Raw genomic sequence first — 20,572 nt, 5'->3', positions numbered from 1 at the left:
AAATATTATTTGTAATGTGAGTATAATTATATACCCATATTTGTTTCCTATTCAAATTATTCATGCATATGTATATATTTATTTTCTTTATGCCATTCAAAACTTAATCTTTCTTGGAAAGGGATAGACACAGAATGATCTCTCTCATCTCAATTTAAAGATACACAGTAGTCCACTTCACTGAGATTATTCATTGTTTTCCTCTTTGAAAGCAGTTTATGGAAGAAAAAAGAAATATTTCTTAGATTGTATAGACCTATAACCATACAACTAACATATTTATTTTTTAAAGTTTACTAAGCTACAACAAAAATGTTTTAAAGAAAATAATTACTTAACCCAAAGAAAATATGTCTTAGATTTTGTAGATGTATAATCATTCAATTAACATATTTATTTTAAATGTTTGCTAAGTTTAACAAAAATGTTCCTCAAGCTGCCCACATCACACACACACACCCCCCCACACACACACACACATTACGGCGAGAGAGTGATGGATGGCACTGCAATACTCTTGCATGTACTACAGCCAGAGTCTTTCCCTGTCATCACATATGATCTCTGAGCCTCGCCAAGAGAGATTTCTGGACTCAGAGCCAGGAGTAAGTCCTGAGTACCTGCCGGGTGTGGCCCCCAAACAAAAACAAAACTTACACCATCAGTACTCTCCTCACAGTACATTGAGAAACTCTTTGATAAATGCTTGAGAAAGTACTAAATTATGAAATCCGAAAAGAATGAATTGGAGAAGTCCAGCGAAGTGGCTTCTGAGCAGCCTTTATTAGCTCAGTGAAGATGTGCCCGCACCTTTTCCTCGGACTTTTTCTTTCTTTTTTCTTTTTGGCACACAGGCTTAAAGCTACATTTTTGAACATTCACAACAGGGGAAATGAAATCTGAGTGGGAGCTTTCATGCATCTCTATCTAATCAAGCATCCCGTGTCTTGTGTTTTTAGGAACTACAAAAGGTCTCCTGAAGAGAAAGTGTCATTTCCGTCCATAGGCTGAAGATGAGCGTTACCATTTCGGAAACCATGAGAAATGTGCGGCTCCCGCTTAGGCCATTCCTAGGTCCTGTGCTTTGCCACGGATTTCTTCAGCGCCTTCAACTTATCTTAAACTCAAGGGCATTTGTTTCTACAAAAGGTCAAATATATCTCTAAGCAATTCCTATAAGTTAAATACAACTAGGAAGGTGTTTTGGGTATACGGGTAACTATGGAGTAACTTTGCCAGGGTTGTACACTTGTCCCTGCCTGCACACACAGAATCAGGATTCTGATCAAGGATGATACTCTAAGTCCAACACTTCGGTAAGATTATTGGATATTTCCAGATTTCCTAGGGCTCTAAATAACTTTTCTAGGGAAAGGGGAAAAGGTGTGTTTGAGGTAGAAAGTTGGGCAGTAGTGGTAAAGACTGAGTAGATAATCTGAGAACTGGCCTCAGAAAATACTTGGCTCTGAGATGACCAGAGCACTGTGTCCAATGAACCGTTCCTCTCCTCCACTGGTCTCTGCTGGGTGAATATTAGGTTATATTATGCCCACCTGAGTTTTCTGCATCTTTAAGCCATCCCAATAATGTCCCAACACTGTCCTCACCAACTTGAAAGAGGTCTTCTTTCAAGAAGTGTATCAAGCAAAGCTAGATCTGAAAGAGCTTTAACTTTGGAGCTAAATGCTCACGCTAGTTCAACACCTTTAGGCTTATTTATGTCTAACATTAAAAGCAACCTTCCCTAGGCCATACAATTTAATCTCCCATTTAAGGAAAACATCTTGTGCAAAAATTCCACCAGCACATTCTTTTGATACCTAATGCAAGTGTTGAGATGAACAATTTCATCTGTGTATAATTTGTGTCCAGCTTGTTTTCTTATCTGGGAATAATAAAAAAAGAAAAAAATTTTTTTTCAGTTAGGTGTGTAAGAAAACATTTTCTTGGGACTAGGGTGTTCAGGGATTAAGTTTAGTCACTTGTCTTGCTTGCACCTGGTCCCCTTAGCACAGATAGTGGGTGAGGCCCCAAAACCCACCCCCCCACCCCTGCTCCCCCCACCCTTCCAAAGAAAAAAACATTTTCTTTTCATTTCTCTTTGTTATTAGAAAGGCACTCCGTAACCGAGGCTTAGATGGAGTTTAGGAAACCGCCCTTTCCGTTTGTGGTGGGTCTGGAACCAAAGCTGCCTGCGTCACCCCATGCCAAGCGGTGTTGCCCAGCAAGCTCCCAGACCTCACATGATCTGAAGTAGCTTCTGGAGAAAAGGCATACTGTGAAGTCTCTGCTTTGTGTTTGGAGAAGCCATTGACTGTTGTGCTTAAAAATCTTTCCAACTAAAAACAGTGCAGATTTAGAGCATGGTAACTTCTCTCTGCAAAATGAGCTACTGTCTTTTGAAGAATTGAGAAGCAAGTAGGGTGGTCAGCCGAAGGCCTAGTTTCATCTTGGAGGAAGTCATGTAGGAATACTGATTCTAAAGTTCATGTTCGCATATTATTAATGCATTAAGTCACAGAGGCCCATTTTTGCAGTGAAGTTTGTGTAAACACAGAAAGGTTTGACTTGAGCGAGTTTATCATGTTTATTGCTGATTTAAGGAATGATTAACCTTATATTCACTGTAGACACAGGGTAAACACTCTAAATTCTCCTTGCAAATAGAGTCATATAAATAGATCAGGAAAACAAGCAGAATGCAGAGTCATAAAGATCATCCCTTGATCATCTTCAACTTCATTTTCAAGAACTACGTGCCAAGTTAAAAATATTTTGGGACATAATACCTATAAACTAGAGAGTTTATTACATGAGGTAAAGGAAAATGCCTGCTTCTAGCACAGTACCATGTTTGGATACCAGCTTTTCTCTGAAAAGCCCCTGTGATTTTACAACATGGAAAAGAGGCATTTTTTTTTATCGTTTAAAATAATTACTGAATTACCGTGAGATAGTTACAAGCTTTCATGTTTGGGTTACAATCACACAATGATCAAGCACCCATCCCTCCACCAGTGCACATTCCCCACCACCAATATCCCTGGTATCCCCCGCCTTTCCCATCCTCCCTCTGACTCCATGGCAGACAATATTCCTCATACTCTCTCTCTCTACTTATGGCTTGCAACACAGATATTGAAAGGTTATCATGTTTGGTCCATTATCTACTTTCAGCACACATCTCCCATCCCTCATTTTTGCAGGGATCTCTTCTCTATTCTATCTGCCTTCTCCTCTCCACTCACAAAGCAGGTTTCCAGCTACAGGGCAATCCTCCTGGCCCTTGTGTCTACTGTCCTTGAGTTTCAGCTTCATGTGTTATTCTATACTTCACAAATGAGTGCAGTCCTTCTATGTCTGTCCCTCTCTTTCTGACTCATTTCACCTAGTATGATACTCTCCATGTCTATCCATTTATAAGCAAATTTCATGACTTCATCTCTCCTAACAGCTGCATAGTATTCCATTGAGTAGATGTACCAAAGTTTCTTTAACCAGTCATCTGTTCTAGGGCACTTGGGTTGTTTCCAAATTTTGGCTATTGTGAACAGTGTTGCAACGAAATATAGGTACAGATGTCATTCCTATTGTGCTTTTGAGATGTCTGACATTTACCTGTTATTCTCACTAATGCCCCATGTCACTTAAAGACGTGGCTGGCCAGAGAGTAGAGCTACCCCCCTACATATTGGTAAAGCCATAGAAAGCTCATTGAGTGGGGACAGCTGGGCTCTGCCCTGCCTCTCAGCTGCCTGCCTGGGCTCTGCAAACTGCTGGAGGCTCCTTGCTCCAGTTGTAATTGTCTAGCCAATGGTGATCATCTTCTGATGTCTGCTGACTCGGCACTCGCCAATGGGAAGGTGAGAGGCCTTTGGTGACTGCTGTAACATTATGTATAAGCGGTGACATCATCAAAGGGCCTGCCCAGCACCTGGGGCCCCACCCCCACCCAGAACCCTCCCCTCCTGCCTTCATGGGTTTCGGATGCTCTCTGACTTCCCCCTAGCTTCCTTCTGGGATGAGTTTTCGAGATTTTACTGTTTTGAAACTTGTGTCTTGAGGTCAGTAAGATAGCGTAGGGATTTCCAGACTCAATGTCTCCAGCCAAGTAAACCTTTTATCCCAAATTGTTTTTTTTTTTTTTTCCTAAGGCAAATGAAAAGAAACTATTTCCAGGGAATTGTACGTTTAAATGTTTTTTGTGTGGAGTTTAGTAAGTAACACCATATCCAGTTTCAGTATTAAATACTCACCAAAACAGCAAAGTATGGTCATATACTATAGTCATATGGTATCTGTCAGACTTTCTAAATGCTGCATTCAATTCGATTTTTTCCCTGTAGTGACAATTATTTTGCACTGATTCCTGATATCCTCCTTGTAACCCTGTGCTTGTAAGAAAAATATAAGAGTCATGCAGTCTGAGGTGATGAAACAGAAAAGGTCAGAGTGGCCTTTAATCCATGCTGCTACAGCAGATACAAATGTGGTTAGTACCTCTAGGAAAATACCTTCTTCCCATTGTACATGTGACTGTGCTTTCCCTTTAGTTTATTTTTATTTATTTATTTTTGCTTTTTGGGTCACACCAGCGATGCTCAGGGGTTACTCCTGGCTTTGCACTCAGGAATTACTCCTGGCGGTGCTTGGGGGACCATATGGGATGCCGGGGATCGAACCCGGGTTGGCCGTGTGCAAGGCAAACGCCCTACCCGCTGTGCTATCGCTCCGGCCCCCCGCTTGCCCCTTAGTTTAGAGACTATCACTGTCATCCCATTGCTCATCGATTTGTTCAAGTGGGCACCAATAACATCTCTCATTGTGAGACTTATAGTTACTGTTTTTGGCATATCCAATACGGCATGGGTAGCTTGCCAGGCTCTGCCTTGCGGGCGCAATGCTCTCAGTAGTTTGCCGGGCTCTCAGAGAGGGGTGGAGGAATTAACACTGGTCAGCCACATTAAAGGAGAACGCCCTACCGCTGTCTCTGTGGCGCAATGGATAGCGCATTGGACTTCTAGTTTAGAGAATTGCAGCTTATTGAGGTCCGCTTATCATGTTAGTATTCAGTAAACATTCAAAAATGCTGAAATTGGGGCTTAGTGTATCCCCAGTTAAGAGTGAGAGGGACTGGGCTCCAGGGAGCACTTGCCTCTGTGACATCTTGCAGTACACGGTCCCTAGAGCACTCAGCCAGGAGTAGCAGCCCTGAATGCCCCTGGGTGTGGTTGACACTTGGGGAATGGGAGAGCTGGAAATGCATACAGGGAAACGTGCAGCCTGTGTGGAATGCTCTGCGGGAAATTTGGTCCAAAATTTCATGACCCTTTTAAAAAAATATCATAGAGCCATGACCACCTGGGATGGGTTTGATCCTCGGTACCACTTAGGGCCTCTAAGCCGCACCAGGGGGGGTCCCTGAGCACAGCTGAGTGTGTCCCCCCAAACCAAAACCAAATAACAAACCCGGGATATATGTCCATGGAGTTTTGGGTTTTTGTTGTTGTTGTTTTGGGGTGTACCCTTCAGAGCTCAGGCTTCCTGGGAAATCCACCTTGGTGTTGCTGGATTGTGGGGGATGGGGAGGGGAGCCCCAGCCTGGTTTCCCAGTGCAAGGCATGTGCTGTAGCCCTCAGTCACCTTCCTGGCCCCTAGTTCTATTTTTCAGTAGTTGCAGTTGTCATATCGGAGATTAAATGATTACTAAAATACACAGAGGGCAAAATATAAAACTCCATCATCAAGAAGAAATAGGATGTATTTCTGGTATTTTTCAAATAACATTATCATATATTTGAATATTTTTAGATATTTAAAATTTTATTTGCATATGATGCTGTGGATTTCCGACATGAAATACAAAATAAATATTTACTCTCAATAAGTATCAATTTAGTTTTAAGTAGAAAATTAGCATGAAAGTATACTTCATCTTTTAATGTTTAACTTGTATTTTGTTATAGGACAAAGTATACACTCCGTTTGAAGTACAATCTGCTTTCTACTCAAGAAGATAAGTTGAGTTATATGCTGCTTTTTCAAGGAAATATTGTAAAGAAAAAATTTGAACCATGCCTTATATCAATTAAGCTGCTTATAGAGTATTACTCATGTTACAAACATATTGTTAGATTCTTTAAAGTTCTGAAACATTTATTAAAGATCTGGAAAAGGTAATGTGGAGATGTGATGTGTAAACTAAAACCTCTCGTGTGCAATGTAGGAGAAAATTGGTAAAATTTTCCTCTATTTTCTAAAGTTATAAATTACTTTTTTGAATTGTTTATCATGCTTGTAAAAGTTTTCTATCTAAGTATGAATCCGTGTTTTAAATTTAAGTGAAAGTCTAATTAACTTCGTTGATCTTTCAAATTCTCTACTAACTTCAAAACATACTGGCTTTAAGAAGAATGAGCAAAGAAAAATTAAAATATATGCATGTAGTTTTTAAAAGGAATATGCATATTTAAAGAAGTACTTAATGCTTACTTCTAAAAATATGTTATAAAAAAACAACTTTAATTTAAAAGGTAGCAGAAGATTTATCTGTAAATTTTGGTAAAGTACTTTTTGAGGAGAAAAATATTTAACTTTATTTAAAATTTGTTACTTGAAAATAAGGATAATGGCCAGCCGGGGCCGGTGCTCGGCTCCGGCCAGCCGGGTTTTCGGCCCGGGTGCCCATGCCTCTGCAGAGCCGGTGGATGTGGAACGAGCGGGAACCAAAGACAGCTTTAGGAATTGGGGTTCCAGCAAGTGCTTGCACCCATGTATGGAGACTGTGAACTAACTTTGGCTACATGCTGTTCCAGGAAGGGAAATGATTCATTTTCAAACTTAAATCTTCGCGGACTAATTACTATAATACAGAAATTGTAAACCACACCGCGCGACATTTTATCTCTTCATTCTCATCAGTGGAAAACTTATTATCAAATATTTCCCTGTTAATAGAGCTGTATTCTTAGGGGATAAATTCCAACAAAAATAGTGAGTCTGTTTTGAAACTCTAACAACAATAGTGAGTTATGTGTTGAAATCTGGAATGTAATCAAGGTAAAGAGAAAAGGAAGTGAAATTATCACTCACGTACGGGGTGGGTTGGGGGGTGAGGGGTGGGATGTATACTTTTTTGTTTGTTTGTTTGTTTGTTTGTTTTGTTTTTGCTTTTGTTTTTGTTTTTATTGGTGGTGGATTATGGGCACTGGTGAAGGGATGGTTGTTTGAGCATTGTGTAACTGAGATATAAGCTTGAGAACTTTGTAACTTTCCACTTGGTGATTCAATAAAATAAATTAAAAAAATAATAAAAAAAGAAAATAAGGATAATGAAAACTGGTGAAAGTTGATAAGAAATATTTACTTTAAATTTTATAGATTATTTTCAGCATCTTAGTTAATAAAATTTGCTGTCTATCTTTCATTCCATCTTATATTTTAGTCCCTATATTTTTCAAAGGGAATGTATATATATATATATATTTGGTTCTAAAGGGAAAGAAAAGAATTTGCAATTAAAAATACCACAATTCCCACACAATTTATTCTTCTAGGGCTATCAGATAATCCAAGTATTTGTGTTACATTTTTATTTATAGCACATATATTGAGGATCATTGGAAATTTGACAATCATAACTCTCACTTCATTGGATTCACATCTAGAGACCCCTATGTATTTCTTCCTAGATTTCTAGACACAACAATCATCAAAGACAAAATGATCTCATCTAACAGTTGTACAGCTCAGCTGTTTTTCTTCATTTTTCTAGAAATAATTGTATTTTATCTTCTCACTACCATGTCCTATGATATTATGAAGCTACCTGCAAAGCCCTTCATTATACTATCATCAAGAACAGGAGACTGCAAGTTGCTTGTCTTTTTGGTTAGCTGGCAGGATTTTTAAATATATTCACACTAGTTATTCTTTGCTTTAGTTAGATTACTGTGGTCCCTGCATCACTGATCATCACATCTGCTACTATCTTCCCCTCTTACAGTTATCCTGTTCAGATACAAAGCTCTTAGAAGTGATCGGATTTTATTGGCATTTTGCTCTTTACTTTGTCTCTAATAATTCAGTTCCACACATTCATCATTAGCACAATTTTGAAACTGCCTTCAACCAGTCAAAGAAAAAAAGCATTTTCTATAGTTTCCTCTCACATGATTGTCATAACCATATTCTATGAAAGCTGCTTATTCATGTATCCACCCATCAGCAAAAAAAAAAAAAAAACTCCAAACAAAGGAGAAGCTTTCTTGAATACTTCTGTTGTTCCTATGATGAATCCATTTATCTATATCCTGAGAAATCAACAAGTAAAACAAGTGTTTAAAGTTACTATGTAAAGGATAATATGTTTCTCTGGAAAATTAAAATAGTATAAAGTTAAAGTAAAAAATGTGCCCTTAATTTTTTATCTTATACATTTTGAACAAACTTATCTCCTCTCTACAATTACATACTTCCCCATTTTTCAATTTTAATATAAAAATATCTCATATATTTAATTCAATACATTTAATAAAGCTGAATATGTCTCCCAATATTGTACAAATTTTAATGGATAAAATTTGAAAATAAATTCCAAAATGATGGCTAGCAAATATGATATTGTATAGAAATGAGGCAAAGATCATTGATTTTGATGGAAATACTCTCATGGTAGATGTGGATTTCTAAATCTTTAATCATTACTAACTTTTATAAATGAATATTTAACTGCTCCGAGAGAGTGAGGGAGAGAGAGGAAGAGAAAGGCAACAGAGAGAGAAGGAGACAGAGGGAGAAAAAGAAAAAGTATATGAGAGATACAGAGATGAAGAGAGTGGAGAAACAGGAGGAGAGGAGAGAAATGAGAAAGAGAGGGAGGAAGGAAGGAAGGAAGGAAGGAAGGAAGGAAGGAAGGAAGGAAGGAAGGAAGGAAGGAAGGAAGGAAGGAAGGAAGGAAGGAAGGAAGGAAGGAAGGGAGGGAGGAAGGGAGGGAGGGAGGGAGGGAGGGAGGGAGGGAGGGAGGGAGGGAGGGAAGGAGGGAGGGAGGGAGGGAGGAAGGGAGGGAGGGAGGGAGGGAGGGAGGAAGGGAGGGAGGGAGGGAGGGAGGGAGGAAGGGAGGGAGGGAGGAAGGGAGGAAGGGAGGAAGGAAGGAAGGAAGGAAGGAAGGAAGGAAGGAAGGAAGGAAGGAAGGAAGGAAGGAAGGAAGGAAGGAAGGGAAGGAGGGAGGGAGGGAGGGAGGGAGGGAGGGAAGTAGGGAGGGAGGGAGGAAGAAAGAAATGAACGCCATAGAGACCTAATTCCCCGTACTTCTGCTAGCAACAACCTATGGAGAAGAAAAGCTAAAGCAGGTAGTCTTTGGCTTTCTGCTTCTCAGAGTCTCTTTAATTGCTCCTGAGAGATTTTAACCCTTTCTGACTTGTATCTCCTGTGCAACTTTCCAAAATCTGCTATAAGTTCTAGTCCGAGGAGTCTTTTATCTCTTAGTGGGAGGGGACACCACCCCACGTTCTGGCAAAGAAACTCTAAAATTTGTTAGTCATTGGGTTGGCTGTCTCCATCAGTCACCTCTGCGCGGCACCCCTAGCAACTCTGGGCTCACACCTGGCCTCAGACAGGACTGCAGCTATGTGACAAGCCTAACCTAGACTGCTGTGGCTTCTTAAGACCTTGATTCTGGATCAGTTGAGAAGGGTTCTGTCTTGCTAATATGCAGCACTGTTTTCTCTAGCTCTTTCTGTCTTCAGTTTGCTTCCACATGAGATGGCTTGCTGGCCTCATTAAATCTCCATTCCTGGTGATCCTGAGCCAACTCCCTTAGTTGGTGGAGAGCAGATATAGGGGAAGAATTCCTGCCTGGGGATTGATCTTATGCAATGGTCCTCCAGAATCTTAAAGTCCCAGTGGTGGGTTGTCCTTGTGTCCTCTCTACTGTGGTTGGTGGCACTGGAGATATACTTTCACCCCTTATGTAGACAGAATTTACAGACCTTCTGTCAGCATGATGAAATCCAGAAGACAGATGTTCACCCCTTTAACCCTTAAAGATTTAAGGTAGTATAATCTTTAGAGGAACTGGAGCGATAGCACAGCGGGTAGAATGTTTGCCTTGCACGTGCCGACCGGGCTTTGATTCCTCCAAACCCCTGGAGAGCGTGGCAAACTACCAGAGTATCTCACCCGTATGGCAGAGCCTGGCAAGCTACCCCATATGCCAAAAACAGTAACAAGTCTCAACAATGGAGACGTTACTGGTGTCCACTGGAGCAAATTGATGAGCAATGGGATGACAGTGATACAGTGAATCTTTACTGGGGTATAGGAAGCAGATAGGCAACAGAGAAAGAAGGGGCCTCTATGGCAATGAATTCCTTGGGAGTAATAAAATGAATAGCCCAAAAGCTGTAAAAACCCACCTTATGGACACAGGAACTTATAAGGCCTGACACTTTTACCTGGTGCCAGGGCAGACCCAGAGAAGGCCAGGTCCCTCCTCTGAGAGAAGTTCCAGCAGGAACAAAGGTCAACAAGGGATATCAAAGAAGATAACTACTCTCAATTCTTCCTCTTGGCAACCACTCTATCAATGGACTCTTAGTCTGTGGGGCAGTGTGGGAGAAACCCAATAAAAGCCGACTTTAAGAAAGAATGCTCAAGGCTGGAGCAATAGCACATCCGGGATGTTTGCCTTGCACGCAGCCCACCCAGGTTCGATTCCCAGCATCCCATATGGTTTCCTGAGCACTGCCAGGGGTAATTACTGATAATTCACGCAGAACCAGGAGTAACCCCTGTGCATCGCTGGGTGAGACCCAAAAAGAAAAAAAAGAGAAAAAGGACGCTCATGCAAATGGTACCAGATGCCATGTGTTGCCTGTGCCCATGTGTTGCAGCTGAGTACATGTGGTGCCTTAGCATGTGTTGCCTGCATCTACACTCTTGAGATTGTATTTTCATAACCTTCATACTAAAAACTTCAACTTTAATACTAGGATATGCACTGGAGCTTTCCCTCCACCATGGAAAAGCCCATATTTTCTCTTGAGCACTCTCTCTCCTTCTCCCTTTCTCAGAACTTCCAAATTAAACCTGTTTTTCAATTACAAGAAAAGTGAGTAATGGATCAGAGAAATGGTATAGAGGTTACATACAGCTGATACTGGTCAGGTCCTCCACACTTGAGCCCTGCAAGGTGTGCCTCCCAAGATATACAGAAAAATAAAAGTAAAAATAATGAAGATAAAACTTAGCCATATAACATTATTGAAATTATGTTATAATTAAATTTTTATTGTGGCCTTACATTTTTGAATAATCTTGCAATTGTTCATCATAGAAATTGTGGGCTTAAGATCTTTGTCTCACACACAGCCTACTATCGTTAGGTCAATGGAACCAATTATGTTCCCTTGAGCACTACCAGGAGTGACCCCTGAGAACAGAGCCAGGAATAGGCCCTGAGAACCACTGAATATAGCCCAATACCCTCCGTCCCTTGCCACCCTTAAAGGTTAATTAAATCCTGAAAATTTCAGAGTTTATATATGGTAAATAGGTATGATTTATTAATATTTTCTATTAATTAGAATTATTTTAATATTCCTTAATGAATAATTGTACTTTGTTAATAATTGAATGGGCTGGAGCGATAGCACAGCGATAGGGCATTTGCCTTGCGTGCCGCCAAACCGGGTTTGATTCCTCCACCGCTCTCGGAGAGCATGGCAAGCTGCTGAGAGTATCCCACCCCACACGGCAGATAGAGCTTGGCAAGCTACCTGTGGTGTATTTGATATGCCAAAAACAGTGACAACAAGTCTCACAATAGAGACATTATTGGTGCCGGCTTGATGAAATCGATGAGTAACAGGATGACAATGACAGTGACAGTGTTATTGAATATAAACTTATTATTTAACAGACATGAGTATGTATGCTATTAGTTTACACAGTCATCTCTGCTAAACTAATAATATTGTTTACCTATAATTGTCACTGCTCTACTCTACAAATTTTGGGAAAAAACTTCCACATGTGAGTATTCTAAGCTTCATTGTTTAATGGAATCATATATAGTAATTGCTATTGAACTTTAATAATGCAAAACATCTCTAACTCAAACTAATTCAAGAGAGTGAACTTTATTTTTTTTTAAGTCTTGCTCCCAAAATATCTGATGTGGAAAAATTTAAGGTAAAGTCCTGTCAATTGTTTACTCATTATGGTACCATCTAAGACATATTGTTAGGTTCTCATAAGTATCATACTTTTCATAATTTCTTAATTTGGAATGCTTTCATATAGATTACAGTGAAACACTGCAACAACCAAAACCATTATTAATTTAAGGAAGTTCTCTTATATTTAATCTTCAGGTATTATTGGGTTCTCTGAAATATTTCTTTAAATATTAGTAAAAGCATATCAGTACTCACATTCACTTGACATAATTTTCAGTAGCACAAATCTGTTTGTGTGATGCTATTCAGAATAAATTTTCACATACATTTCTTTGAAAATGTTGACCTGTTCTTTGAATGAAGGTTTAACAAAGATGAAAATACTGCTGCAATTAGTGACAGAAACAATTTTCATGTGAGAAGAACAATGGAAAAATTATATGAAAAATTAACTTTATCTTAAATTTGAAATGTAAAAATTATTTCACTCCAGTTGACAAATCTATTATGCAAATTATAAAATATTTATGAAAACATTTTATTTTGATCTTTATAGCTTTCATAAAGCCTTCAATGCTTTCACTTGTTTGATTCTGGACAAATGTAATATTGTTGTTTATAATTGTTTTGGATTTGTATTAATATTTGTCTCCATAAGTATCAACTATATCCCCACTAAGTTCTTATTATTTTGTTTTTCACTTTATTGATTTAATCTATCATTTCATGCTTTCTATTTAAAATGTTACTTATTATTTTTTACAGATTGCCTAAAACATCAAAGAAAGTAAAAGGGAATCCCACAATAAGCACATTTACTTTGTGAAGGAAGACACGTAGCAAAAAGTTCTTGGATTTATCTATCTATTTTTTAATAATAATATGAGGAAAATTCCTAGAAATTCAATAATAAAATTATTATTCATATCCTGAAAGAAATATCTTAGCAAACCTATGCCTTTTTTCCTTCAAAGTAGTTTTTTTTCTCTTAGAAATCTCATTCACAATGCTGGTTACCCCAGATTCCTATAAGTATGCCAACTGGAAATAGTACCATTGCTTTATTGTATATTTTTAGGCCACGTAATTGTTTCTCCTGTCAGCAATGTTCTAGGATCATATAGGAATATCAAGAAGCATTTTAGTTATGTGAACAACAGATCCATCCTCCAATAACTGTTTTAACATCTTTTCCTTTGCTGTTGAATCTTTGCATAGGTAATATACGTCAGACTATCGGCTGTAGCTTCCAGCTCGAATTCTAGAAATTTCTATACCACTGGTAACTTTAGTTGGGAGTATCTCCCATTTTTAAGAATTAATGCAGCGATACATGGTTTATAAAACAGATGGTTACAAATGCTGTTGTGTACCCATAAACACAGGTTGTAAATATCTGTTTGAGATACTGGCTTCTTTTTAGGAGCAATACACAGCAGGCAGGGTGTTTGCCTTGCACACGGCCCACCCGGGTTTGGTTCCTCTGCCCTTCTCAGAGAGCACGGAAAGCTACTGAGGGTATCCCGCCCACACGGCAGAGCTGGCAAGCTCTCCATGGTGTATTCAATATGCCAAGAACAGTAACAAGTCTCACAATGCAGGTGCTACTGGTGCCCCCTTGAGCAAATTGATGAACAGCAGGACGACAGTGCTACAGTGCTACAATGCTACACATATAGAAATATAATTTTTTTAGTCATAGGGTATTTCTGCTTTTTCCTTCATTCAAGAAGGCTCCCTCCCCAGTCAAGTTCATGAACATGAAGCGGCCACTGATTGCAATATTAAATAGTTGGGGCAGAGGATTTTTTGCTTGCTAATTGTAGACCAAACTGATATATTGACCATATTGGGTTTTTTTTTTTTTTGGCCTTTTTTTTGTGTGTGTCACACCCGACTATGCTCAGAGGTTACTCCTGGCTTTGCACTCAGGAATTACTCCTGGGGGTGCTCGGGGGACTATATGGGGTGCTGGGAGTCGAACCCGGGTTGGCCTCGTGCAAGGCAAACGCCCTACCCACTGTACTATTGCTCCAGCCCTTGACCATATTGTTTTGATCGTGTTTGAGGCCAGTGATGCTCAAGGGAAATCCTTGCCATAGCAATTTATTAAGAGATATTAAATGCATCCAGATAAAAAAACATGAATAGTCACTATTTACAGATGACATAATACAACATTTAAAAAACCCTATAGACTTTAAATATTTCTCCTAGAAACAATAAAATTGTACTATAAAGAGGCAGGCTACAAAATCCACGTGCCAAAAGCCACTGCATTTCTGTATGTAAATAATAAAGCAGAAAGGAGAATGTTTTTAAAAAATTTCATTCAAAAGTTTGCTTCGAAAGTCAAGAACCTGATTTTTGAAATAAGGTTCTTAATTTTTGAAATCAGGTACTGATTTTCTAAATCAGTTTTGAATCAGATTAAAAATGGGTAAAAGAATTATACAAAGAAATCTGTAATTTTCTACTGAGAAATTAAAGAAGAAACAATAAAGTGGAAACACCATATAGACTCAGTTCCTATTAAATTTAATGCAGTTCCTATTAAAAATACTCATTATGACTAAACACAATGGCCGCTCAACACCTTTATTGCAAACCACAACACCTAATCAGAGAGAGAGAACAAAAGGGAATACCCTGCCATAGTGGCAGTGTGGGGTGGGGGGAGACAGGACTGGGGAGGGTGGGAGAGATGCTGGGTTTACTGGTGGTGGAGAATGGGCACTGGTGAAGGGAAAGTTTCTCGAACTTTGTATGGGGGAAACATGAGCACAAAAATGTATAAATCTGTAACTGTACCCTCACGGTGATTCACTAATTAAAAATAAAAAAAAATAAATTAAATAAAAACAGACTCTGGGAAAAAACTGTGAAAATAAACTTATATCCTTTCATATGCAAAAAAATACTCATTATGGAACTAGAGAAACAGCATAGCAGTAGGGTACTTATCTTGCATGTGGCCAACCCAGGCTCTATCCCTGGTACCTGGTACTCTAAATGGTACCCCAAGAATTGCTAGGAGAGATTTCTGAGTGCAGAGCCATGCATAAGCCCTGAGCATAGCCCTGTGTCCTCCCTCAACCCAAAAATATGATCATTACGTTTTGAGAATTTATATGTAGCAATAAAATCCCCAAACTACCAAAACACTTCTAGGATAAAAGATAAAAGATTTCCTTTTACCCAACTTTAAAGTATACTATAAAACTATTGTACTAAGAAAGTGTATTTCTAGCATAAAGATAGAGTTTCAGACCAATTTAATAAAATTGAGAGTCCAGATACAGATTCTCTGGTATTTGGGCAGCTAATAATCTACAAAGGAGTAAAGACTATGAAGTGGTGAGAGGGAAGACTATTTTACAAAAGTTGGTCAGTCACGTGTTAAATGTAAACTCAGACCGTTTTTTCTCACCATGCACAACAATCAACTCAATATCACACTTCAGTCTACTACTTGTCTTGAGAAAGCAAAGGCAGGACACTTCATGATACTAAAGCTAGAGGCATTTCAATGCTTAATACAACAGCCAAACAAATGAAGAACAAATAAACAAATGGGACTATATCAAACTAAAAGATTTAAAAACTTTTTATTGTGAAATAAATGATGGCCAGAATTAAAACAAATCATCAAACAACCATACACCAAGAGTTACAGAAAATATATGCCCACCACTCACATGATGGGACTAATAGGCAGTCATATATTACATATATAAAACTGTATAAGTGATAAGCAATCGACCCATCAAAAAATAAGGAGAAGAGATAAACAGAACTTCCTCTAAAAAATAGACAGGTGACCGAAAAGTATATAAAAAAACGCTCTCCATCACTTTTCATTAGGGATAAGCAAATTGAAACAAAAATGAGATATCATCTCACTCCAATGAGACTGGTACAAACCACAAAAAAGCAAAATAATCAGTATTAGCATGGATGTAGGGAAAACTAAACACCCTCATTCACTGGTGGTGGAAATGCTGATTGGTTCAACCTTTTTGGAAAATAATGTGAACAATCTCAAAAAGCTGAAAATTGAGCTTCCAAATTATCTAGCAATTTTTTGTGGTATTTACCCCAATGGACTCAAAAACTATTCAGAAAAGAAATCCCCACTCCTTTTTCATTTTTGCACTGCTCATGGTAGCCAAAACCTGGAAAAAAAGCCAAATACCCAAGAATAGATGACTAGATATGAAAACTATGGTATGCATATGTAATGGAATATTACTATCATGCAGTTTGCTTCCATGTTAATAGATCTGGAGAGTATCATGCTGATTGAAGCTAACTGGACATTTAATGGTAAACATAGGCAATATTTCTTGAAAATAGAATCCTAAAACTATGTGAAAAAATAACACAAGAAAGAACAATCTACTATAGTAGTAATTATTAACAGTAATTTACTATATAATATAGTATATTAATATAATAACAGTAATAGTGATCTACTATAATACAGTCATCCCACTGTTCATTGATTTGCTCAAGCAGGCACCAGTAACATCTCCATTGTGAGAAGACTTGTTGTTACTGTTTTTGGCATATCAAATACGCCAGAGATAGCTTGCTCTTCTGTGTGCGTGGAACACTCTAGGCAGCTTGCCAGGCTCTCCGAAAGGGACAGAATAATCGAACCCTGGTTGGCAGCATGCAAGGCAAACGCCCTACACACTATGCTATTGCTCCAGTCCAATCAGTGATCTATTATAGTAATAATAATTAATCAAAAGAATATAAAAATATTAGAAGGTAATAGGGATAACTCAGGGATTACTGAATGGCAGAGCATCTATTCTGTAGGTTTGAGGCTTTCTGTTCACTGCTTCTTGGAATTGCCACATCTGAATCTGCAGTACTTCCTGTTAGGGTCCCTTCACCTAGACAGTATAGAACACCATCTCCAGTGCACTGAAACCATATTTGTGAGCACCGGCATTAATGCACAACCTTAGTAAGCAGTGCAATCATAGTGATTTTGAGCACCACAATGAGAAATCTGCTTGAACCTTAGTGAGCACCATAGCTAAATGTGGCTAAGCACTGTAACTGAATCTGTGATCTACAATCATGACAAACATAACAAGGAATGGAAGAAAGGGAAGAAAGGGAAAAAATGGAAGAAAGGGAAAATAAAAAGGAAGCTGGGTAATATTGAAGCATTCTGCAAGATGAAAAATCGAACTAGAGTTTTAAGTTATAATAAAAATAGAAACATCTGATGTTGAATACACAGAAGTTGTGAAGAATCAAACAGACATTAAAATGCTCTCTCAAAATTCATCAATTTGCTTGAATGGGCAACAGTAATGTCTTCATTGTGAGACTTGTTACTATTTTGGCATATAAACATTTAATTAAATGACAAAATGAATTTAATAGATGTAGAAACAATAAAAAAGTTAAAAACAGGGCTTCCCATCTGATCCAATATTGCACATTTTAGCATATACTTCCTACACCTTTTTCAAACACAAAAATAGTAATTAAAAAAAGCTATGTACACACTTATGTTTAGGGTTGAACTTAGTATAATAGTTGGGACAAAGAAACAACCCAAATATGACACAGGTCAATTTATAAAGAAGTTAGTATGTATTTCTATTTATTTGTAAGAAAAGATAAAATCTTCCACATTATTGTATCTTGCATGGAATTAGAGGGTTTCAAGTTTGGAAAAATAAGTCAGATGGAAAGGGAAAATGCTGACAATCCCACTCCTTTGGAATAGGTAGGACTATAAACCATGTTAATGGATGGTACCAAATTAGGTCTTAGGTTACAAACTGAGAGTACTCAACAATGATTTGGACTAGAAATGATATTATGTCATTGATGGAGGGTCTTGGGAACTTGGGCAGTCTTGATGTCTGGTAATTGTGTACATCAAGGTCATATACATTAATACTACAGTCAACGTGCTACCTACAAATAATGCATAGAGATAAAAAGAAATGAAACATATAGCCAAACATATGTTTAGAATATATATCATTAAATTATTATCATATATACTGTTACTAAACAGAAAAATAATTAAGAAAATTAGTATCAGATCTAGTTGGAAAACCGTGTTTAGCAGGAATCATTGGTAATTTTAATTGGAATATAAAAAGTATTATCTTCTACATTGTGAATATGCCTTATTATCAAAAAGTATAAATATATCGAGAAAATTTCTGATTAGCTACACTAATAAGGTATTATTAAATATTTTATTAAGAGTGTTTTAATTTTACAGTCATAATTTACGTTTTGGCAAAATTGTTCTTTATTCGGTACCATATGGTACACAAGACTTGCAGTGAAATATCTGAGTAAGGCACAGCTGCTAATTTCATTAAGTCTACATTCCAGATGTGCAAAGATAATTTACAATTAAATAATTAACATTGCTGTAATTTTACATATTTAAATATACCTTTATTTCAATATTCACATAGACTAATTTTTTAAAAGATAAGTTAGTCAAGTTAAGGAATGAATAGAATCATTCAATAAAATATAAAGGATTAAATATAAAATTATAAAATAATTTTACCAGTATAATTAACATATATGCATTTATGTAAGTCTTTTTTTATGATCATATAAAGACATGAACTCATGCTGAATAAAAGTGTGATCTAAAAGAAGGTGGTCTTAAAAAAGATTAGAAGAACAATTTTTTTTTGAGAATGCTATGTAATATTAGGACAGAACTCCAGATATGTTAAAAGAGAACCTTGAGGGAACCACAAAATTTGATAATTCTCTATCAATTTATATACAGATTTCAAAAAAACTAGTCATAAAACTTAGTGTGTTCATAGGGTCAAGATGACCTTCTAAATCTTTTAAGAAAACTTACTATTCTCACAGTTTTTTAATGCTAATCAGCACTAAATTGATTAAAAAGCGACCCAAAAAGGTAAGTATGCCTGAGAGATATAGTATACATGGTAAGAGCCTTGCATGCTGCCAACTCCAGATCAAATTCCTAGCACCATGTACATGAACCAGCACACCATCAGGGGGCACTGCTATAAGGTGGGATCCAATCCTCTCTCCAAATTTTAAATAAATTGTTCTTATTATTTTCAAATATATTTACATATTATTATATTTTTAAGCTTAGATGGAAATTTAAGATGAAATATTATATTTACCTGGTTTTGTAACATTATGCTAATTTACACAGACTCTTCAAATTAACTGTCAGTAAAAAGCCCTCTATTTAAATGGGAATGAAAGTCATTTTCTGATATACCAGAGGAAATTTTGAATATTTCTTACGTCTGTCTCATTGTTTTGCTTAAATTTGCTACTTAACAGTGTTCAATCACTATCAATATAAAAATAAAATAAATGAATATGTAAAAGTGCATTTGGCATGGACTGCAATTTCAACAAGCTTAATACATTTTATAAAAACCTACACTATTATTTTAAAGTTTTGAAGAAATACCTCTTTACTGTATCCTTCAGGGCTTGTATCACTTGCTTATTTCTCAGTGTATATATGAAAGGATTTAAAACAGGTGCAACTGAAGTGATAATGACTGCAACTCCTTTGTTTAAATCTACCCTTTCCTCTGCAGAAGGTTTAATATACATAAAAATACAGCTGCCATAAGACATAGAGACAACGATTATGTGGGATGAACAGGTAGAAAAAGCCTTCTTTCGCTGCTGTGTAGAAGGTATCTTCAGAATTGTTCTTATAATATTTAAGTAAGAAGACATTATGAGTGCCAAAGTAAACAGGAGTGTGAAAATAGCTAAAATAAAACTTAACATTTCAATGACCCTTGTGTCTGTACAGGAGAGCTTCAGGACAGGAGAATAGTCACATAAAAAGTGATCAATAGCATTGTCATCACAGAATTCCAACTCCAAACCCATAATAAGTCCAGGAGAAATTGTTAATAAACCAGCCAACCAAGAAGAAGCAACCAGTTGCACACACACTCTGTTATTCATAATGTTTGTATAATGAAGGGGTTTGCAGATGGCTACATAGCGGTCATAGGACATGGCTGCCAGCAGAAAAAACTCTGATTCGCCCAAGAATATGGTAAAGAATAATTGTGTCACACAATCATTATAAGTAATTGTTTTATCCGTAGTCACTAAGCTGTACAGGAATCTAGGGATACAGACAGAGGTCAATGATATTTCTAAGATGGAAAAATTCCGAAGGAAGAAATACATCGGTGTTTTGAGATGCAAATCCAGCAAGGTGAGCAGAATAATGACTAGATTTCCAGTAACACTCAATAAATATGTTATAAGAAGAAAAACAAAAATTACAATTTGCCAATTTGGGTCATCTGTCAGTCCTAGAAGAATAAATGTTGTCACCATCGTATGATTTGCCATGATGAAAT

At 37.4% G+C, this 20,572-nt stretch overlaps 1 protein-coding gene and 1 pseudogene across 1 annotated transcript; one reads left to right on the top strand and one right to left on the bottom strand.

The window, feature by feature from the left end:
- The first annotated feature begins 3,855 nt into the window (after positions 1-3,855).
- Positions 3,856-8,357, top strand: LOC129401750 (olfactory receptor 6C3-like; annotated as a pseudogene).
- An 11,268-nt stretch (positions 8,358-19,625) lies between these two features.
- Positions 19,626-20,564, bottom strand: LOC101552594 (olfactory receptor 6C74-like). Its single transcript, XM_004601860.2, has one exon. It carries the CDS (start codon positions 20,562-20,564, stop codon positions 19,626-19,628), a length of 939 nt encoding a protein of 312 aa, XP_004601917.2.
- Positions 20,565-20,572: the final 8 nt, after the last annotated feature.

This window comes from Sorex araneus, chromosome 2, assembly GCF_027595985.1.
Source record: "Sorex araneus isolate mSorAra2 chromosome 2, mSorAra2.pri, whole genome shotgun sequence".
NCBI lineage: Eukaryota > Metazoa > Chordata > Mammalia > Eulipotyphla > Soricidae > Sorex > Sorex araneus.
The sequence above is the reverse complement of the archived record's forward strand: the minus strand, read 5'-3'. Positions and strand labels throughout refer to the sequence as shown.